This window comes from Cryptomeria japonica, chromosome 11, assembly GCF_030272615.1.
Source record: "Cryptomeria japonica chromosome 11, Sugi_1.0, whole genome shotgun sequence".
Classification (NCBI taxonomy): domain Eukaryota; kingdom Viridiplantae; phylum Streptophyta; class Pinopsida; order Cupressales; family Cupressaceae; genus Cryptomeria; species Cryptomeria japonica.
In genome coordinates this window covers 236,663,891-236,688,380 of record NC_081415.1, presented here as the reverse complement: position 1 = coordinate 236,688,380, position 24,490 = coordinate 236,663,891, and the positions used below count along the sequence as shown (strand labels likewise).

Sequence of the window (24,490 nt, the reverse complement as noted above, 5' to 3'; positions counted from 1 at the left end):
CATGCAAGAACTTCAGCTGTTAATTGTTGTGTTTAGTATTTTTAAATTCTCTTTCTAACAACTTAAAATGGATTTTTTAAAATATACTTTGTGTAAATTTAATTGGAAATGATATGTGACATTCAAATGATGGTCAAATGGACTTTAAATTTATTTTTAACATTCATACAATAAAAAACAATCTATGGAATCTATTGTTGTTTTTGGATTTGATTGTATGACTTTTTTTGCATCAATGTTTTGGTGATCATCATTAAGTTTAGAGAATCTACCTTCTTTCATATCCTGACATTCTCTAAATATTGTGATGACAAATCACAAAAATGTGATCTGAAATATTGATGCAAAAATCATTAGTTAATATGTCTTATAGGTAAATTATTTGATAGTTCATGATAATGTCTTTTAACAATCTTAGTTTTAGTGACAGGCTATCCTTGTAGGGGCACCCCACCACCAACAAGTTGTCTCACACCGTTAAACTATGGTTGTTTTCCGACTGTCGGGAAATTTCGTCCGAGCAGGATTTTTGTCTCCTTTTTAAAACCACATTGGTTTTAACATAGACTATTTGTTCTTTAATTGTTCAATTCTTTGTCCATGTATGCACTCCTCTGGCCACGCCATCTCTGTTGTTCTCACCACGATTCCCCTGCATTTTCTCACAATCTTGTCACCTGGGCACTCACATCACTGTTGTAAGTTCAAATTTTCCTTCCCTTGAAGCCACAACACCTCTATTTTGTGTTGTGCTTTTATTATTCCCTATGCATTTCTTCCAAATCTGCAATATTTCAAATATTCTAACTATGTACCTCTCTTTTCTCTGCCCATTTCTTTTCTTGTCAATATATCTATAAATTGAGAACTTCACATTCCCCACTCTCCTGTCAACAATAAATATTTCCTTAATTCTTCTTGACGTTTCAACTCCTCTCACCTTATATTGATGCCTTCATTCATGGCTAAATTAAATGACAAGGAAAAAATGAACGGTTAGTGCAATTCATGAGACAATGTCTGTTAAGAAGCATTTGGTCATTTTGGTGACATATTGATCAGAGCATTACAAATTTATTTTTCTCTTACTTAGGTTCTACAATATTCAATGACAAGATACCAATATTGGTATATAACTGTTCAAATGAAAAATAAATTCGACTTAGTGGAATTTGAATTTTTCCAAACTCACAACTTGTTTTGTGCAAATGACTGGAATTTTCATCATTTTAGCTTGATTTTGCTCCATGAAAATCAAATTATCCACAAAATTCAATCAAAAGATGCTTCTAAATTGTGGTCTTTACATGACACTTTGGTACACAGCTGAAATGAAAAATGAGTTCAATAGTAATTGAGTTTGAATCCCCCCGCACCTTGCTTTCCTTCATTAGCTAGATAGCTTAAAAGATAGAGCTTGATTGAAGAACAGAACCCCGGGACATAAAACCCCATGGAAGGTGGGTAGGTAGGCACCGAAACAATTCTGATGCTTGGATGAAGACGTCGGTTAATTCTATTTGGAATCCATGGCAAAGAATCTAATAACCAATGCAGGGATTAGGCCTATGTCTTAGTGAATGCCCTGGGGGTGGGTAGGAGGAGATAGGGCGCGCATCCGAATGGGCCAGACTATCCGAATTTACCGGGACATCAATCACTAGTCCTCTTCTAGTCCAGTATCGCTACTGAGAGGCCATGAAGTGTGTGGGCGGTCGTTTGTGGTTCACTACGACTAAGTAGACCCATAATCCCATCTAAGTGGACCCCGAGTTTCCCTATAGGAGGTATGTGACATATATAATGTTGGCAGTCTTAGTTTAAGAAGATTACTAGTATTTTCATTATACTAGCTTGATTTTTTCAGAAATTTAAAATAGACTATCTAGATCTTGTTTGAATCTAAAGTATAGATCACACCCTACATAAAACAATTGTTGAATTGGGTTCAATTAACTTTACATAAAAAAATTAATTAAGATCTTTTGAGTATTAAATATCTTAAATTCACCAATTAGCTGATATGTTTAATAATGGTGTGAGGCTATCCTCCTATCTAAGGAGGAATTAGGGGAACTTTACTTTACAGATGGCATAGAGGATCTTCCAATCAGATTTGCTTGTCATCCCTCATTGGAGGAGATACATATGAATTTCACCAACATATTGTGAGGTATATATGTAAATAATTAATTATTGTAAATTTTATGTTCTATTTAAATTGTAAATTTTTAAATATAAATTTGTAATTTTTTTTTTTTGAAAAAGGGTAAAAACTTTATTGAGAATCAGAAACAAGCATTACAAAAAAGAATCAGAGGCCCAAGGCCCCAAAGAAAAACTACCAACCCAGCCACAGATCAACCAGCTTCAAAGCCATACGTGTCCTCAGTGATAATCTTCTGCAATTCCTGATAGTAATCCCTAGAGAGATGCTCCCAGCCTTCCACTTTCCACTAACTATCATGATCCGAGGCCCACTTGGCCAAACAGTCAGCCACTCCATTCCATTCGCGAGGAATATGGATGAAGGACACTTGCTCCATCGAGGAGCTAATTTGGAGAATCTGTTGAACAATCCCTGCCAATTGCCACTGAATCCCACTCACCTTCTGATCAGACAACAAATTAACAACAATTTGTGAATCCGATTCACAAATCACCTTCCTAAAACCCCACTCCAAAGCCAGCTCAAGTGCATAAAGAATCGCAAAACCCTCCATAAAATTATTAGACTGACACCCTTTATGCACCGAAAAGAAGAAACACAACCTCCCCCCTGTTATTCTTGCCAACACCCCCTACCCCAACAGGGCCTGGGTTACCTCTAGAAGAGCCATCAATGTTGATCTTGATATACCCATCCTGAGGGGATGCCCACCTTCCAATCCTGTGCACCTTCTTCATAGCTCGTCTACCTTTCCTGACACAAGCAGAGGCAGGAGACAACTCTTGCAAGCCAAGCCTACTCACAACATCTGCCTCATCTCTACCCAACGGAAATTTTACCTCACATTTAGCTTCCACTGTCTCCCGAATCATAACAGTGATCCTATTCCAAACTTGCTGAACAAATAGTTTGGCCTCCTGGAAAATCCTTCTGTTCCTTTCGAGCCAGATCTGCCACAAAATGAAGATAGGCCCAATATACCAGACCATCTGGAGGAAGGAGGACGGAATATGAGGTCTGCCCAAACTGCTCCAAAACTCTACCAAAGAATCCGCATGGACACAAGGATGCTTCCACGCCCCCCACCAATAGTGCCAGATAAGCATAGAGAAGGGGCATTTGAAGAACAGATGTGAGGAGTATTCCTCTCTGTTACCACACAAAACACAAATAGAAGGCCCCAAGAATCCCCGCTTGCAGATATTGTCCCAAGTTAGACACCTATTCCAAGCCACAGTCCAAACAAAGCAATTACACTTCGGCCAAGAGGCATTATTCCACACCTGTTTCCACCAGTTCACTTCTCCTCCCTCAAGTCTTTGTCTCAGCAGTTCCTGGTAACCACTAGCCACAAAAAAAATGCCCTTAGGATTTGGAGACCACGCTAGCCCATCCCTACCTTTAAGGGAGCTACAATGTCTATTCGCCATAATGCCCTACAACTTTGCACACTCTTCTTCCATCCCAACAACCGACCATTCATTAGGAGTCTTCCACCGCTCCAGATCCAGCCGACCGCACCTATAGACAGCCTTAAAGTCACTCACCCTTGACCATCCATCTTCCAAGAACCTCTGGCCTAGGTTTCTAAGGTTAGGGAACTGATCAAGGATGGGAGGGTATCCATCCCAAGAGTCATTCCAGAAAAGAACCTCTTCCCCCCTTCTGCAGATCCAAAAAAGCCCGGCCTTAATGAGAGAAGCTCCCCTCTTGAGAGTGTACCAGATCGATGAGCCCTTCCCTTCTAGAGGATATCTAGGGATTTTCTCAATCGAGATCCTCTGCATATATTTGTTGGCCAAAATCCTGGCCCAGCCTCGGTCCTGCTCAACACTCCACCTCCAGTGCAATTTAGCTGGAAGAGCCTCCCCAAAAAGAATAGTCTGCCTTAACCCAAGCCCCCCAAACTGTTTCGGGGTACATACCAGATCCCAGTTGACCAGGCTCCATTTAGAAGAGGTGAGATTACCTGCCCATAAAAATTTCCTAGCTAGAGAGTCCAACCCCTTCAAGAACCACTTAGGAGCCACCTGAAGCATACATCGATAGATCGGAAGAGCCTGGACCACCGACTGAATCAGTAGAACCCTCCCTGCAAAGGATAACCATCTATGAGTCCAGTGTTCAACCTTGGAGCGGAATTTATCCAAGATCCCTTGCCACGACTTCCTAGGGGGATTGCCAGGAGAAATAGGGATACCCAAATACATCAAGGGTAGGGAGCCAACTTGGAATCTCAAGATAAGAGCAATCCTCCTCTGGATAGACTTAGGAGTGTTGAAAAAGAGGATAGAAGAGTTATCCTCGTTGATCATCTGGCCTGAAGCTGCAAGATAAACATCCAGAACCTTTCGCAGATTCGTAGCTTTGTTGATCCACGCTAGCCCCATAAGGGTTGTATCATCCACAAAGTGTGAGACTGCGGCTATAATTCATTACCCCATCTCCAACCCTGAATAGAACCCCAGCCCACATTATGCTTAATCAGCCTCCCCAAACCCTCAACAAGAAGAATGAATAAATAAGGGGAGAGGGGATCTCCCTGGCGGAGACCCCTAGAGGCACCAAACAGCTCGGTATGGTCTCCATTGATAAGCACAAAGAAAGAGGTGGGCGTAACACAACTCATGACCCACTGGATCCACTCGTCCGCAAAACCAAAAGCCTTGAGGATCTTATGAAGGAAGGACCACCGGACTCTATCGTACGCCTTTGCCATGTCCAGCTTGATAAACATAGCTTTTTCCTTGGAGGTTGCCATAGAATGAATGGTCTTTTTAGCAATGACCACCCCATCCAAAATTTGGCGCCCTTTCACAAACCTACTCTGCTCCTCAGAAATAACACTCCCCAAACACTTCTTCAATCTATCCGTTATCAGCTTTGAGATGATCTTATAAATCACATTGCAGAGGGAAATCGGGCGGAACTAGCCTAACCGGTCAGCCCTTGCACACTTGGGGATTAGAGCAATGAAGGTCGCATTCAATGCGCTAAGCATCTGTTTATTCCTCTTGGACTCCTGGACTACTTCCAATAAATCCAGCTTAATTATATCCTAGAACTCTTGAAAGAATTCAACAGGGAACCCATCCGGTCCAGGAGCCTTTCCTTTCCTCATGTGGAAGACTATCCTCTCAAGGTCCTCCAGCAAAATATGATACAAAAGCTGCTCATTCATCTCCCTCGAGATAAGAGAAGGGATGCAATCCAGAACCAGATTCTCCTCCACTGTTTCCCCCTGAGAATCCTCCCTAAAGAGGGACTGGAAAACTGGAGAGAGTCCCTAAACATCTCCTGCATGGATAAGCACTGCTCCCCTCTGTCATTAACCAGAACAGGAATGGAATTTCCGTGTCTTCTTGCTTTCACTGAGTTGAAGAAGAAATCAGTGTTCTTGTTCCCCTCCTTCAACCAGTCAATACGAGCTCTTTGCTTCCAATAAATTTCTTCCCGAAGCTCCCATTCCTCTACCATCTTGATAGCCTTGTCTTCCTCTCTAAGCAGATCCTTACACAACCCATGCTCCCTAATTTCCCTAGTGATCTCATTCAGTGCGATTTGAGCAGCTTTCTTCTCATGAAAAATGTTCCCAGCGCCTTGTCGGTTCCACAGTTTAAGCTGAAGCTTTACAAATTGCAGCTGCTTGGAAAAAGAGTACATGGCAGTGCCAAAGGCCGACCTCCCTTTCCTCCACCAGTTCGCCACAAGGACCTGCAAAAAAGGGTCCCGAAGCCACATAAGTTGGAATTTGAATGAAGGCGAATGGGCAACCCGAGCCGAAGATGAAACCAGCTTGATGGGCCAGTGATCCGACCCTCTCTAGTCAAGAATCTCAGAACTTGTGGACCACCCCCCACTGATCCAAAAATAGGAAACCAAAAAATGATCCAGTCACTCAGCAATCCAATTCTCTCCCACCCTCCTGTTGTTCTAAGTGAACAAACCATTGCTAGGCTTGATGTCAACTAGCTGCAGCGAGGAGATACTATCCTGGAAAAGTAAAGAAGAAGGTTACAACCGCATTACACCCCCCTTCTTTTCACTCAACTCCAGGATGGCATTGAGTCTCCCACCATAATCCAAGGGTGAAAGGGGGCCAACCTTCGCATACCTGAAACATGAGACCATAAGCCTTGCTTACCCTGAAAATCAGTGGGAGCATAGATATTCGAAAACAAGATGAATTCCGTAGTCTCAAGACTAGATAGCACCCCGGATAATGAGGATCTAGAAGCAACCCACCAGACAGGGCAAAACCTTAAAGGGTTCCAAAGGCAGGCCACCCCTCCTGAGGAACCAGCTGCCCCAACACACTGACACTCGCCTCACCCCCACAACTTTGGCACGAGACCCATCATACCCTCCACTAAAAGTTTAGTTTCTTGCAAGAAAAGGACATCAGGTGAATGATTCCTGATCAAATCCCGAACAGTTTTTTGTCTAGGGCCGTTGTTCAAGCCCCTTACATTCCATGAAAGCACAATCATTTAGAAGGGTTGGAGAAGTGCGAATCCAAAGTCTTCACTGATCCTGCCTCGACCAAATTCTCCCCCATCAATTTGATCTTATCCAAATCCTTCTTCCTGCCGACCTTTGAGCTCTTCTCTAAAACACTTTTCTTAATATCTCTCTGATGTAGACCCAGGTGAATGGCTGACTTATTACTTTTAGCCCCCCCCCCCCCCGTTCCAATTTTGAAGCTATGGGGGAACCCTCCCCCTCAGCTAGGTTCACCTCCATCCCAAGAGTCAGGCCCAACTGAACCCCTACTGTCTGGTCCATCTCCATCTACTGGCTTCCAACCACTGGCAGGACCTGGGAAGATTCCTCCATTACACTTTCCAACACCCCTCCTGATGCACCCTGGTCTAGAGGGGTTAACCTTGGATTCACTTCCTGATGGCTCAGGTCATCCAAGGCCTCAAATCTGTTGAACGTATCCTCCTCACGTCTCTCCTGTAAGGGTCTCTTCTGTCCTCTGTTCCTGTTCTTTATCTTTACTGAGACAAAACCATCAACACCCTCTACCACACCCAACATGGGAGCTTTCCCTTTCTCAGCCCTATCAAGGCTCGGTTCTGGCTGCTGAGGTTGTCGCACTACCGGTTTGTATCTAGGACACTTCCGCTGTAAATGACCATACTCATGACACAGACGACAACGAAATGGTAGAGTCTCATAATCTAGCTGTTGAACCCATGAATAAGAGCCTGCACACATATCTATAGCATCTGGCAAGGGTTCAGTAAGATCTATTTCAACACAGATACGTGCAAAGGTCATTACCTTTCTCCCCAGAGTTTGCGACGAGGATCCCACTGGCCTCCCAAGCAGAGCAGCGAGCATCCGTAGCACATCCTCCCGATAGCATTCCACTGGAAGATGTGGTAACCAAACCCACACTGGAACCCTATTTGGGAGCTCCTCTGAAGGATTAAACTCTGCATGCCATGGCTTGATGAATAATCCCACCTGGTTGTAAAAATACGGACCTCCTTCCAAGACCCTATTGCGATCCTCCATGCAATTGAACGTGACCATAAAATAGTTATTTGCCAAAAGCATAATTTCCATTTCCCCTTCCGGTGCCCATATTCGCTGCGCTCAGTTTTCCAAAAACTGCAGTGAAACCCTCATTCCCAAAAACTTGCAGTACAACGAGTGATTTGAAAAGTATTCAATGTCTTCGGCTATTATCTTAGGAGGGATGATCAGCTTCGGCCTCTCACTGCATCTCTCCAAACACCCATTAATTTTCACCATGCGAGAGCTACCAGCACTCCCAGATCTCGATTTAGAAGAGAATAGGTTATTGTTAAATGTCTTCACATTCTGAAATGGGGGTTTTGAGCCCATCATAGCACGAAAATCCATAGCTGGGACCGCCTGCGAGGCTTCCCCACCCAAAATCGCCATCGAGGCTCACAAAGAATAAAAAAAAGAAAAAACAAGGACGTTGGTCGAGGGCCCACACCCCAGAGGTCTCCCCACGGGGAATCGACACCCAAGCCCCCCCCCCTCACCCGTACCACTGAAGATCGCCCCGTCTAAAGTCCCAAGTGATAACTCAATGATGAACCACTAGTACCAAACCGGTACTGAGAGGGGGGGGTGAATCAGTACAACCACAAATACAGTCCAAAACCGGTTTGACAGCAAATACTCCAAACGAATGGCAAACGGGAATACCTATTCAACACAAACTGCAACCGGTAAAGCCAAGAGTGTCTAAAACAAGCATTGACCGGTTGAACACTTAGCTTTTCATTTAACTCAAAACAACATTGCCATTTCACCCTCATGCATGAACAGGTAAACTATCCTCTGATCGTCACAACAGTTAGTTCAATATGCTTTATAGACAGGCATAAAACACAGAACCATCATATGCTCAACAGGTAATAACAAAGCATCACGAGATAAAAGCATCACACATGACACACATATTTTTCACGTGGAAACCCAACTGGGAAAAACCACGGTGGGGATGAATACCCACAAGTTGCTTTTGAACTCTTTTGAAGTCCGCTGTGTTAGGAGTCTTGTCCGATTAAAGACATTACAATAGGTTTTGCTAGGAACCGATCCTGTTAGGGATCACCCGGTTAAGGTATAGCTATAATACCCGGTTAAGGGTTAAACCCGGTAGGGTCACCTTGTTAGAGGATTTCAAGAACTCAATAGCTAAAGGATCTCCAGAGCTCTATAGCTTCTCAGAACTCATTAACCTCGAGTTACCCAGTCAAGGGATTTGAATCAAGCCTATTAAGACCACCCTGTTAGGGGATTTTGCATCAAGCCAGTTAAGGCTACCCTATTAGGGGATTTTACAACTGTTGAAGTTGTTAGAGATCAACAGGAATTACAATGATCTGTTAGCAACACTCAATGCTAATGTAGATCCGTTTAGGCTCCTCTTCTCCTTCTGCACATTCACTTTGCAGGTATCTCAGGCTCCTCTTCTCCTTCTGCACATTCACTTTGCAGGTATCTCTTCTCTCCTTTGGTTTGGCAAGAATCACGTATCACTTCCCTTGGATAAACATTCACAACTTTTGCCAACAACCCTAGAAAGAAACACAACATCGACCTTATAAGAAACAAACAGGTCGATAGCAAAAACCCTAAACCCTAAACCTGTTAGGTTAAGCAATTCAAGCGGTTCAATCCTGACCGTTGAATCATACTGCATTAAATGCAACAGTCTTGAATTGATCTCAAGACATTCTCCATCATCCATTTTCCACCGATTTCATGGCGGCTGATAACCCATCACGCGTTATCACCGTTTAACAGACTTCGCACATTCCCGAGGTAGATAGGAATAGTCTTCTTTATGCAAGATCCTTCACGTGCACAGAGCTTACGTGGCAACACAATCTATCCTCCATTATACTGCTAACTCATCACACGAAGATCACCGATTGAGTCACACGGATTTGAGGTACTCCAACCGGAGATCCTGAAGTGGAAGCTACCTACCAACCGGTAGTCATACAATGCTTCCATGTGCCGGTTCCCATAACTACATGCCAATTCACCTCATAACACATATTGACATCAATGACAACATACAATGTCATTATGTCTTCATGTCGGTTCACATAATGCCAACACCAAGCTCCTAGGATATCCTCAGCCACAGCAGCAAAGACCCTGCCCTCGCGTAGCCTTCACACCCCCCGACGACCACCCTTCAGCCACCCCCGAGCCCTCCAGCCCCTTCCACCATCGTCTAGCCCCCTCACGCAGCACTTCCCCCCCGCACGAAGCCACACCAGCGCCGCCTGCGAACTAGGGCCGCGAAACCCTAGCTTGGCTTCTTGCATGCACCCGCATGGACGCCATCTATTCTCAATTCATCAAATTTGTAATATTTTTAATATTATTTTAAATTTTCATTATTATAAAAGTTGAAATAAAAGTTGGTATAATGTTATAGTAGAGTGGAATCTTCACATTTTCTACTGGTAAATATGTAAATAATTATTTTTTTTATTTATTTATTTTTTGTAAAATTTTAATATAAATTTTAAGAGTCTATTTTTAATTTAATTTTTAATATTATTTTTTAATTTTTATTATTTAAAAAATTTGGACAAAATTGGTCTTGTGGACAATTTCACATTTTCTATTAGTATGTAAATAATTATGCCACAAAATTTGGTAGTGGTCTATAGTGGAATCATTATAATGGACATACATTTAAAAGATAAAAGATATATATATATATATATATATATATATAGCTGGGGGATATTGAGGCTTTCATTTGTTACAGAGGTAGGCATAAAATACACACCTCGCCATCCCGCGAGGCTTAGTTGCACATCATAGAGACTGAGCGGGTAAGAAACCATTCTTCTTAACATCTATCCCACTACCCCACAAGACATACTCCATTGCCAAATGACTCTCATGGGGAGACAAAGTTGGCCATATAATACACACCCCGCCATCCCGTGACGCATAGTTGCACATCATCAAGACTGAGTGGGGTAACCATTCTTCTTAACATCTATCCCGCTACCCCGCGAGGCATACTCCATTGCCAAATGACTCTCATGAGGCGACAAGGGAAGGCATAAAATACACACCCCGCCATCCCGCAAGGCATAGTTGCACATCATAGAGATTGAGTGGGGTAAGAAACCATTCTTCTTAACATCAAACACTCTTGCCACATGTTTTTTTCAAATATTTTGGATTTGTACATCTTAATCACACATTGCAAATAATATAAACTAGTATCGGCATTACACATTGCACCTTACCCAGGTGCAAGCGCTAGTTAATATTTGTAGAGGTAAGATTGGATCTTTGACAATAAGATTTTATAATATTTAGTAGAATGTATACCATTCAAATTGTTGGTGTGATCTAGAATTTTTTTAGTGAGACGGAAGGGAGTTTTATATGAGAGTGACCCACTAGTTATGAAACATTAGATACATTCACAATATAGTTCTTCTCAATAAAAATTATACATAGGGAGAAATAATTTTCAATCAAAATTCAAGCTAAAATTTATATTTTACGTAATTTATAAATTTAGTGATCGATCTAAATTAAGTTTGAATGTAGTGATTAAGTAGTGTTTGTAATATAGATTTTAGAGTTGGAATGAGTTGACTTGAATATAACATTTAGAACTAAAACTAATAGTAATAGTAATAAGAATAAAAAAATTGATCTCTTATCATTTACATTAAATTTACTCTTGATTTGAGTTGATTAACTAAATGTTTTATATGATAATTCACTAGTCCATCCAAGGAGTCTATTTGTATGTAAGTGCCTTCTCTAAAAGCATGTACAAATGTTACAATACTAGGTGTTTAATATCTTAGTGAAAGTACACACCATAATTAGATATAATAACTAGTATCTTTATTTGATTAAGATAAGTACTTAGTCACATATGGTTTTGATAAAAATGATTAAGTAAAAATATTAAAAGTAGAACTAAAAAGTATTCATAGGAAGAAAGAATTCTTAACAAAGATTCAAGTCATAAATTATTTTCTAGATAGTGAAGATATGGTGATCATCATCAATTAATTTTGGGTTATCAATTAATTTTGGGTTTTCCAATTAAGAAGCCGTATTTGTGATATAGATTTTGTTACTTTAGTGCCTATAGAGTAAGTTGACTTGCATATATTTAAAATTTAGAATTAAAAAAAATATAATGGTAATAGGATAAGAAAATTGGTCTTTTATCAAATTAGAAGACATGACACTTGTATTAATTTTACCCTTCATTTATGTTGATTAGACAATTTTTTGTAGTCATGTTTGTAGGTCCATCCATTGAGTCTATCTATATTTGGGGAGGAGTGCCTTCTCTACAAGCTAGATACAATAATGGTGCTTCTTATAGCTAGATACAATAATTGTTGTCTTTGTGTGATTTAGATAACAACCTAGTCATTTAGATGGTTTGGTAAAAAAGTAAAATAAGAATATAAAAGAAAGAGTAATTCTCATGAACCCTATTTATTCATAATTATTTAAGTAGGAAAATAATGTTTATTTTTCGCAAATGAAATGAAATTAAAATGAAAATTAAATATTTTAGAGGAATTAGATGATAATGTGAAAGAAATTCAAATACAAAGAAATGATTTATATTATTTTCTGTAAGTGCAATTGAATGATCGATATTATTTTTATTATTGGGGATTGTCATTGCTAATGAGCAGTTGAGTGCAAGTGAATACAGGAACAGGTGAACACAGATGAAGGCAAGAACATGGTTCAGGTAGAGTTGTTTTCGCTCATGGACTTCGCTAGAATAGATGGAATCTCACACACCACTTTAGAATACTTATGCGTGCATTTGATATATAATTGGAGTTTGTTATAGAATTACACTTGAATGACATTAGTGATTGTGAAATATTATGCTTTATTGTTAAAACAGATGTATTTTGTTTAATGATTTAAAAAATGAATAAATGACCATATGATTTCATGTTCTTTTGTGCAGATATGTGTGTTTTAGTGAACTATATATTTATTTGCTTACTTATAGATGTAGAGTGAACTCACAATAATGGTTCCCATTTTTTTGCCTCTTTTGACACTGAGATGAACATTTTTAAAATAATCTTCAACTTCCGAGAACTATAAATTTTAAACTATTAAGAATTTGAAGATGATGTAAATTAGTGATTTGTAGCATTTTGTCTGCAGATTCTATATATATTTTTTTCAAATTTTTTTTAAGGATCTTTTTAAAAAAATTTCCATCTCCCTTGAAAAGTAGTTTTTTTACAACAAACTACATTTTTTAAGAGTGATGTGCCTCCCGAAATGCATATATTTTTTTCTATAAATTATAAAAACTCAATTCTTTTGAATTTTGGTTTGTAACATCAATATCCAGGGCTTACAGTTGGTTTGATAGTGATATGCGTAATATTTTTCATTTTATTAAGTTTTGAAGTCCGACTAGTCATAATTAAGACATAGGTTTAAGTTTGAACACATAACTTGTTCTATATATATCAAAATTCAATTTTATTTTTTTTGTTAGAAAGAAGACATCAATAACTGGGGCATAGATATTTTTCAGATTTTTTTTAAATTCGTTTCCTATTTTTCCCAATGCGTTGAACAAAGTTCATGTTCAGTGAAAAACCAATATTCTATAAAATTAAAAAAATAAGAACATAATAAATTCACAATGTAATAAAATTATACTCATTGGAAAGCTTGCTTCGAGTACTACCATCTTATATTTTTGGGTTATCAAGATTATTTTATTTGTGCCTTAAACCAGAGGTTCGAAGGCAAAAACTTCTTAAAACTTTGAAAAATTTGGGGAGAGACCTCTAACAAGCGGGTTCAAACGAACACTGGTTCGAGCGAAGGGGGGTCTGATCAAACCCCTTACGGTTCGATCAGACCCCTCTTCGCTCGAACCCTCTAAGAAAAGTTATGATGCACACATTCATATAACGGTTGGGTTCGAACGAACCCGACCTTTTGTAACTGTAGGCGTTCGTTCGAACCCAAACCGACCCAATTTTTTTTTTAACATTTTAGTATATTCGTATAAATATACATAATTTTTTTCATTTTTTTACACAAAAATGATTAAAACAATTCACATTTTTGGATGAAAGAAAACATTTGAAAATTATTTTAAGGGCAATAATTTGAAGGTTATTTTAAAAGCACGAGGAACAAGAAGAGAAAGCAAAATAAGACTTCAAGGAATTATTCTCCCGAAACGGAACAAAGATATCGAGAACAAAGAAGGCAAAGATATCATGATGCAAGTATGTATTTTTATTTTTATTTCTATTTAATTTTATATGTATTATGTACCAAAAATTGTGTTTATTTGTTAGTATTAGTTAAATATTTTTAATCTAATATTTTTAATGAAAATCATTTTAAATAATATTAATTAAATTAATTTAATTTATATAATAATTCTATCTTAATTAATTCTAAATGATGTTATTTTTATTAAATTAATGGAAAATAATAGGATTAAAATTAATTATGCTTTAATTTAAAATAATATGTGTATTTGCAAATTTCAAATTCCATTAACTTGCTTGTTGTGTAATTGACATTTTCTCCCCCCCTTAAGTCCATTTATTATATATCGTGGTTTTAATTTAAAATTTAGATCTTTAGGACCCCTCTCTTTCCCATTTATTATTTATAATTTATAATTTAATTTAGATAGTCTATAAATATATAATTTAATTTAGATTTTGAAACCATGTGTCTTTATAGTTTAGCAAACACTTGAATTGGTGCTCTAAAATTAACAAACTTGTCTTTTGTGTCTTCAGCAATAGGCTCTTTTTGTTTTATCCTTAGAAAGGGGTCTGCCTCCCGAGTAGCCCTTAAGGCTCGGTGAGAGGGAACAACCCAAAGTGGTAACAAGCTAAAGCCAAGCTCTTCCAAGCCACTATAAATACATGTGTCTGTGACGAAAGTTGCAAGCAACGGGTGTTACATGCTACTATAACGATGTTATGACTCCCCATAAACCCTAAAGAGCACAACCTCTATAGGTTGGGAGGCCTTCCATTTAACGGAGTGTAACATGCTGCTGATTATAGCCACCCAAACAGATGCCCTCACTAGACACCTTTTATGTTAGAAGCCAAAAACCTTCTAGTTGTTGGCACAGGAGGTCGGACCTCTGAAGCGGCTCACATTCTAACGGTTCTTAGTAGAGATACAAAGTTCGCCATGAGTAGTTTTTCATGGGGACTAGTGCTTGGCTGCCCTGGAGAGGTGAGTGTCGTGGAGGGGAGTCAGTGGGGTCAAGCACCTAAGTATCCTCTCTGACTTGCGTAGCTCGGGGTAACCCCCCAAGTCAGATTCAACAACTACTGTCTTGTCCAGCCTTAGGATTTGTGCTTGCATGATCAAAACAATCAAACACTTTCAAACAAACAAACATCGCGTCTTCTTTGTTTTCAAGTGTATGCATAAAAATATTTCACATTATACTTGAGTCCCCTTAAAACCTATATTATGTGATACTGGGACCTATTATGTGATATTAAGACCTATTATCTGCGATAATACCTAGATCTTAAATATGACATAATAGGTCTTATTGTGACTTAATAACATGATCATGCATGCAAAAACATTTCACATTATATACTTGAGTCTGGGCCTTAAGACCTAAATTTATGGTATATATTAGGGCCTATTATGTACATGTGATAAATTAATGACCTATTATCGCATAATTTAGGTCCTAATATCACATACATAATAGGTCCTAATATTTGTATAGTATAGGTCTTAAGGGGAGTCAAGTATAATGTGAAATGTTCTTGCATATGTGGTCATGTATTAAGTCATAAAATTAATAAGACCTATTATGCCATAATTTAGGTTCTAACTTATATCATATTTAAGACCTACTTAATTTAATGTGATAGGTCCTTTAATATCACATAATATATATGTCTTAAGGGGAGTCAAGTATATTAATGTGAAATGTTTTTGCATACGTGGTCATATTAAGTAATAATAAGGCCTATTATGTGATATTAGGACTTATTATGTGATTATAGGTCTTAAATGTGACATAAATTTAGAACCTATTATGTCATAATAGGTTCTATTTATATGACTTGACGTATGCAAAAATATTTCACATTATACTCAAGAGTCCCCTTAAGACCTATATTATGCAGATCATATTAGGACCTATTACATGTGATATTAGGAGGTTTATTATGCAATAATAGGTCTTAAATTATATGACATAATAGTCCACCTGTTATGACATAATTTTTAGGTCTTACTAAATGTCTTGAAAATTTGGTTTCAAACTAAACTTGGAATTTCATTGCGTTAAAAATATTTCGTCATCTTAAATTATGTGGAGAATGGGCTCGAGAAGAAGGGGGTTTTGAAGTGGGAGTTGAGGCAAACGAACCGATTGAAGAACACGATATAGTTGATGAACATAGGGAGAAGCTTGCCAAAGTTGAACCAATGGAGGTTGAAGGAGAGGGGTCAGGCTCCTTACCTCCTACTACCGATATGGATAAGCATATTGTGGATCTAGCTAAATAGGTGAAGAGAAATATTTCTTATAAAAATTTAGATCATTTACTTGAAATGGATGTGGATGAGTTGAAACGTCTCAGTGAAGAACCCAGACATACTAAAAGGAGGTCAATAAATAAAAGTGGAAAAGAAATAATGTCTCATTTCTACAATCTTGATACTACACTAGAGAAAGCTCAATTGTTATCAATTGTACTTACTTGTAAAGACTTCATAGATCCACTGAAATTGTTGGGTATAGAGACAACAAGTCAAAAGAGGAAAACTTCTCAGCTACAAAAATCTATTATTGATAATGTTAAGAAAGGTTTGGTGAACATTGGTAAAAAATCTCGAATAGTAGATAAGATCATTTCAAGAAGAGGGATGTTGATATATTTAGTACAGAAGGATTGCCTCAAAAAAGACAAAACTCTTCACTGTCATCTGAGTTTGGTTTAGGTATAAGGACAATATCAAAATATGTTAAAAGGAGAAAGAGTTTGGATGATATTACCTCAGAAGGGAATTGGGCAATTATGTGTAGAGCTCCTTGTTCTGATAGAATTGAAGATGTTGTTAGGAACTTCATGACAAGTTTTTGGAATGATGATACTTGTCCTTCATCAAACCATTGTAAATCCTTCTCAATTTAAATATATTGATTAGGAAAGTGTTACCATGTACGTGATTGTAATACAAAAGAAATTTATTTGACATACACAAATGTGCATCTTTAGTTTTACTAAATCCAATAATCATTGAATTCATAATAACATGTGTATTATAAAAAGAACATGAACCAATCTATTATGAGACATTGGAGCATCATCACATAAAAATTGCTCGTTTACTACTTAACCCCCATTGCACATAAACAAGGTTGAAAAACACACAACGCAAAAGATGCACACATGTTCAAATGATAAGTCAAATTTGTAGTATCCATAATGCAAATGTTGTTGCAAGGTTTGATGCTTTCTAACAAGATTAAAATGCAAAGATCTAATATGAACTAATAATCTAAGCCTTGTCCTTACATATAAGATCCTTGGTGATCAATTCAAGGTGTTTTAGCATGTAAGTTGATGGACAATAGTCAAATTATTTGACAGAGTGTGCTTAGTAATGTGAGAAAATAAATCTTAATCGAGAGACAAGATCATGAGGGTGTTGTTACTCGATGGTTACATTCGTGGTTGTGGTCGAGTCCAAGATATAAGAACTGGTTCAAACCATTCATGACTAAGAAAGGCTAATAAGTTCATAAGTTTCATGTCAACTTATATATATATATATATATATATATATATATATATATATATATATATATATATATATATATATATATATATATATATAACACATTAAACCAAGTGTTATGACAATGAATTTATGTCAAAATAAAAACTTAAGTTAAAGAAAGAGAATAAAATTCATCTTTCCTCTCTCAAAATTTTAAATTTATTTCCACAACTAAAAATCCTCAAAATCTTAGACAACTTTTTATTCGAACATCTTAAAATTATTTCTACAAAAAAAGGCCCAACCATATCATGCAATTTACAAAAACAAACAAACTAGATTTTAGAAAAGTAATTCTCTAGGTTGATATGTGACAAATAAATGTTGATTTCTATCTCAATGTAAGTGCTCAATCTTGTAATCAAAGTTTCTTGGCATTTAAATAAAATTTTAATATATAGAATCATGCAACGTCTAAATTGTTTAAATATTTATCAAAATTCAATTGTCTAGTTTGTGAGTCAAGCTCATTGATTTAATTTTGAGTAGTGGTTCACAAGAATCTAACTCTTTTGAATATGAATAGTTCACTTAGTACTCATTGTATCTAAATGAAACTTTGAGACTTCCTAAAATCAACTCAAATATATTTAATTATAAGTTTTCTTTTTCTAATAAAAATAATAACTATTCAATTAATTTAAAAAATAAGCTTACTTTTACAAGGCTGTGTCTATTCTGGTTCCAAAAAAGACGAATCTGTCAGACTAACAAGACATGTTATGCATTCTCCATCGGATAAAAAATTTACAATTAACATTTACGACTAACATCGTGTGTTAATCACACCATACCACTTTTGAAACTAAAATAGAGGCATCTCTTCTGCAAAGTCCATCATAAATTATAACAAACAAAAGTCGGCGTGCCCCTGCTTTGAATTTTGCTGCAACAGTTGTTTTTTCTAGGATTTTAGGTCAACTAATTCTATCCTTTCAGACCGAAGCTCACAAAATTGCCTCTTTGACACGACACTCAATTCTCCGCCAGCAAAGCACAACTGTTAACATTTACTCTCGACCTTTTACTACTTACCGATGAATAATTATTTCAATCACGCGCAATGTGTAGCATATAGCCAGGGAGAAGAGAGCTGTCTTTTGGGGAAGACCGCTGCTTCAACGGTACAATTTCCCAGTAAGAGCTACTGCAAATTGCTCATTTGTTATCGGCACCTGTGACTGCCAGCGGTGTAAGCCCTGTTCTCAATCCCTTTCGTCGCGCTTTCACTTAGCCGTGTCTGCCTATTTAAACCCATTCTTCTGTTGCTTTTCGATAAACCATACTATTTCTTCACTACAGTTCAAATCTTTCAAAGCTGTGTTCCTCTACTGAAAAATCCCACTTAAAATGGCTGTTCTAAGGTATCAGAGGATTGTGATGCATGTCATGCTAGTATGTATGGCGGCATTGTCCACAGTGGATGCCGCCGCACGGCCCCTTTTTCACTGGAGAAAGCTCTCTGCTCTGGTAAAAGAAGAGCCTCTTGTTCTTAAATACCACAATGGCCCTCTTCTTACCACAACACCCACTCTCAATCTTCATCTCATATGGTACGGCAATTTCTCTTCCGCACAGCGTGCCATTGTAGCCGATTTTGTGCAGTCATTGGGAATGGAAAGCGGCAAGCAGGGTTTTCCCTCTGTTTTCACCTGGTGGAAGACAACAGAGGCCTACAGAGGCTCTGTTCCTTCCCAAATAAACCAAGCTAAACCTTTAACCCGAAGGCTGGGGAAGCAGAAGCTGGACGAAGCTTATTCTCTCGGAAAGTCCTTGAAAAGGAGTGACATTGCCGTCCTGGTGAAGAGTGCTATGCAGTCCAGAGCTCTGGCTCCACCCCAGAAGAAGAAAAGCAATGGCGAGGTGGAGTTGTATTTGGTGCTGACATCTGGGGATGTTATGGTGGAGAACTTCTGCAGTAGCTCTTGCGGATTCCATGGAAGCGACAAAGCAGACATTGAATACGCTTACGCTTGGGTGGGGAACTCAGCAACGCAGTGCCCGGGGCAGTGTGCGTGGCCATTTCATCAGCCAATTTACGGCCCGCAGAGCCCTCCTCTGCTGCCTCCTAATGGCGATGTGGGCATTGACGGTATGATCATCAACATTGCGGCGACGATTGTAGGAGCAGTGACGAATCCGTTTAAGTCAGGATACTTTCAGGGCGATGCCGCTGCTCCGTTGGAAGCGGTCTCAGCGTGTCCGGGCAAGTATGGAAGCGGAGCTTATCCCGGTTATGCTGGGAAACTGTTGGTGGACGAGACGACAGGTGCCAGTTACAACGCTCATGGCGTAAACGGCCGCACGTTCCTTCTACCGGCAATGTGGGATCCCACCTCACGATCCTGCAAGACCTTGGTCTAAATCACCCATAACATTATTCGAAAATTGTTGTATACGATTCTTTTATTCTTATATTATTTAAATCAATAAACAATTTTTCATACATGCAAGAACTTCAGTTGTTAATTGTTGTGTTTATTATTTTTAAATTCTTTTTCTAATAACTTAAAATGGATTTTTTTAAATATACTTTTTATGTGTAAATTTAATTGGAAATGATATGTGACATTTAAATGATGGTCAATTGGACTTTAAATTTATTTTTAACATACAATAAAAAACAACCTATGGAATCTATTGTTGTTTCTGGATTTGATTGTATGACGTTTTTTGCATCAATATTTCAGTGATCATCATCACGATGTTTAGAGAATTTACTTTCTTTCATATCTTGGCATTCTCTAAACATCTTGATGATGGATCACAGAATGTGATCTGAAACGTTGATGCAAAAAAAGTCACACAATCAAATCCAGAAGCAGCAATAGATATAATTGGTTATTATGTCTTATAGGTAAATTATTTGGTAGTTCATGATGATGTCTTTATCGATATTATTTTTAAGGACAGGTTATACCTGTGGGCCCCACCACCAACAAATTGCCTCACATCGTTAAACTATGGTTGTTTTGTCTCCTTTTTCAAACCACATTGGTTGTAACAGACTATTTGTTCTTTAATTGTTCTCTACTCTCTGCCTCGTTTGTAGTGCAGTTAGGTATCTCCCGCAAGGAGTACGAGGTAGTCCCATAAGGCTCTAACCCATACATAGATGGCTGGCATTGTGGACTATAAAAGACAGTTTACTTTACTTTTTCAATTGTTTGTCCATGTATGCACTCCTCTAGCCATGCCATCTCTGTTGTTCTCACCACGATTCCCTTGCATTTTCTCACAATCTTGTCTCACTGATGTAAGTTCAAATTTTCCTTCCCTTGAAGCCACAACACGTCTATTTTGTGTTGCGCTTTTATTATTCCCTATGCATTTCTTCCAAATCTGCAATATTTCAAATATTCTAAGTATGCACCTCTCTTTTCTTTGCGCATTTCTTTTCTTGTCAATATATTTGTAAACTGAGAACTTCACATTCCCCACTCTCCTCTCAACAATAAATATTTCCTTAATTCTTCTTGACGTTTCAACTCCTCTCACCTTATATTGATGCCTTCATTCATGGCTAAATAAAATGACAAGGAAAAATTGAATGGTCAGTGCAATTCATGAGACAATGTCTGTTAAGAAGCATTTGGTCATTTTGGTGACATATTGATCAGAGCATTACAAATTTTACCAAAAAAAAAATTCCCCTTGACTATTGTGCTTGGACGAATGTCCAAACTTAGTTTCAAAGCTCACATTCTGCATACATTTCTACCAGGGAGTTGAAACTCCAACTCTCGTCAAAATAAAAACAAAACAAAATAAAATCAAAATTGAAAAAACAAATTAGAAATTTACTGGTGGGCCACTTGCTTATTTTGCTCAAATTTAGGTATATAGCTGTTCAAATGAAAAATAAATTCAGACTTTGTGTGGAATTTGAATATTTCCAAACTCACAACTTGTTTGGTGCAAATCACTGGAATTTTCATCATTTTAGCTTGATTTTGCTCCATGAAAATCAAATTATCCACAAAATTCAATCAAAAGATACTTATAAATTGTAGTCTTTACACGACACTTTGGTACACAGCTGAAATGTGGTACACAACTGAAATGAAAAATGAGTTTAGAAGTAAATGAGTTTGAATTTTCCCAAGCTCATAGCTTAGTTTAAGACGATTACTGGTATTTTCATTATACTAGCTTGATTTTTCCAAATGAAACTAAAATTACTGGAAATTCAAAATAGACTATCTTGATCTTGTTTGAATCTAAAGTATAGATCACAACCTACATAAAACAATTGTTGAATTGGGTTAAAAACTTTACATAAAAAAATTAATTAAGATCTTATGAGAGTATTATATTGTGGATTGTGATCTTAAATTTACCAATTACTTGTGAGAAAAATAACAACTGCAGAAAATTTGCAAAGAAGAACAATAGCACATAACACCTTACTAAATATAGTAAGTATGACTCGCACAACAACATGTAAAACACATGTCAAAATTACTATTTATAGAAAGTTTATTAACAAAACTTTCTATTTATAGTGGAAATTACTAGTGGACAATCTATGATGACGCAACCACTACTAGCTAAGATAGCCATGATGACTCAACCACTGCTATTTCAACATTACTCGATATGTTTAATAATGGTGTGAGGCTATCCTCCTATCTAAGGAGGAATTAGGGGAGCTTTACTTTACAAATGGCATCAAGGATCTTCCAATCAGATTTGCTTGTCATCCCTCATTCGAGAAGATACATATGAATTTCACCAAACATATTGTAAGGTATATATGTAAATAATTAATTATTGTAAAATTTATGTTCTATTTTAAATTGTAAATTTTTAAATATAAATTTGTAATTTTTTAAATATTATTTTAATTTTTTTATTATTATAAAAGTTGAGACAAAAGTTGGTATTATGTTTTAGTAGCGTGGAATCTTCACATTTTCTATTGGTAACTATGTAAATAATTATTTAAAAAAAAAAAAAAAATTAATATTAATTTTAAGAGTCCATTTTTTGTGTAATTTTAAATATTATTTTTTAATTTTTATTATTTAAAATATTTGGACAAAATTGGTCTTATGGATAATTTCACATTTTCTACTAGTAAGTATGTAAATAATTATGTCACAAAATTTGGTAGTGGTCTATAGTGGAATCATTATAATGGACATAAATTTAAAAGACAAAAGTTATACAGTAATAATAATAATAATAATAATAATAATAATAATAATAATAATAATAATAAAGAAATATATATATATATATAAAGAAAGGTGGGGGATATTGAGGCTTTCATTTGTTATAGGGGTAGGGATAGAATACACACCCCGCCATCCTGCAAGGCTTAGTTGCACATTATAGAGACTGAGCGGGTAAGAAACCATTCTTCTTAACATCTATCCTGCTACCCTGCGAGACATACTCCATTGCAAAATGACTCTCGTGGGGCAACAAGGGGGTAGGCATATAATACACACCCTGCCATCTCGCGAGGCATTGTTGCACATCATAGAGACTGAGTGGAGTAAGAAACCATTCTTCTTAACATCTATCCCACTACCCCGCGAGGCATAGAATATACACTCTGGCATCCTGCAAGGCACAGTTGCACATCATAGAGACTAAGCGGGGTAAGAAACCATTCTTCTTAACATCAAACACTCTTGCCACATGGTTTTTTCATATGTTTTGGATTCGTACATCTTAATCACACATTGCAAATAATAAAAACTACTATCGACATTACACATTGCACCTTACCAAGGTGCAAGCACTAGTTAATATTTGTAGATGTAAGATTGGATCTTGACAATAAGATTTTATAATATTTTGTAGAATGTATACAATTCAAATTGTTGGTGTGATCTAGAATTTTTTTAGTGAGACAGAAGGGAGTTTTATATGAGAGTGACCCACTAGTTATGAAACATTAGATACATTCACAATATAGTTCTTCTCAATAGAAATTATATGCAAGGAGAAAGAATTTTCAATCAAAATTCAAGCTATAATTTATATTTCAAGTAATTTATAAATGTAGTGATCGATCTAAATTAACTTTGAATGTAGTGATTAAGTAGTGTTTGTAATATAGATTTTAGAGTTGGAATGAGTTGACTTGAATATAACATTTAGAACAAAAACTAATAGTAATAGTAATAAGAATAAATAAACTTGACCTCTTATCATTTACATTAAATTTACTCTTGATTTGAGTTGATTAACTAAATGTTTTATATGATAATTTACTAGTCCATCCAAAGGAGCCTATTTGTATGTAATGAAGAGTGCCTTCTCTAAAAGCATGTACAAATGCTACAATACTAGGTGTTTAATATCTTAGCGAAGGTACATGCCATAACTAGATATAATAACTAGTATCTTTATTTGATTAAGATAAGTACCTAGTCACATATGGTTTTGATAAAAATGATTAAGTAAAAATATTAAAAGTAGAACTAAAAAAGTATTCATAGGAAGAAAGAATTCTTAACAAAAATTCAAGCCATAAATTATTTTCTAGATAGTGAAGATATGGTGATCATCATCAATTAATTTTGGGTTTGCCAATTAAGAAGCTGTATTTGTGATATAGATTTTGTTACTTTAGTGTCTATAGAGTAAGTTGACTTGCATGTATTTAAAATTTAGAATTAAAATCAATGATAATGGTAATAGGATAAGAAATTTGGTCTTTTATCACATTAGAAGACATGACACTTGCATTAATTTTACCCTTCATTTAAGTTGATTAGACAAATTTTTGTAGTCATGTTTGTAGGTCCATCCACCGAGTCTATCTATATTTGGGGAGGAGTGCCTTATCTACAAGCTAGATACAATAAAGGCGCTTCTTATAGCTAGATACAATAACTGTTATCTTTGTGTGATTTAGATAACAACCTAGTCATTTAGATGGTTTGATAAAAAAGTAAATTAAGAACATAAAATAAAGAGTAATTGTTGGTGTAAATAAATATTCATTTT

The 24,490-nt window shown here is 36.8% G+C and overlaps 1 protein-coding gene across 1 annotated transcript; it reads left to right on the top strand.

Annotated features, from left to right (window-relative positions):
* Positions 1-18,392: 18,392 nt before the first annotated feature.
* LOC131063995 (protein EXORDIUM-like 2) lies at positions 18,393-19,980 on the top strand. The gene has a single exon (XM_059214309.1). It carries the CDS (start codon positions 18,875-18,877, stop codon positions 19,886-19,888), a length of 1,014 nt encoding a protein of 337 aa, XP_059070292.1. The 5' UTR covers positions 18,393-18,874; the 3' UTR covers positions 19,889-19,980.
* Positions 19,981-24,490: the final 4,510 nt, after the last annotated feature.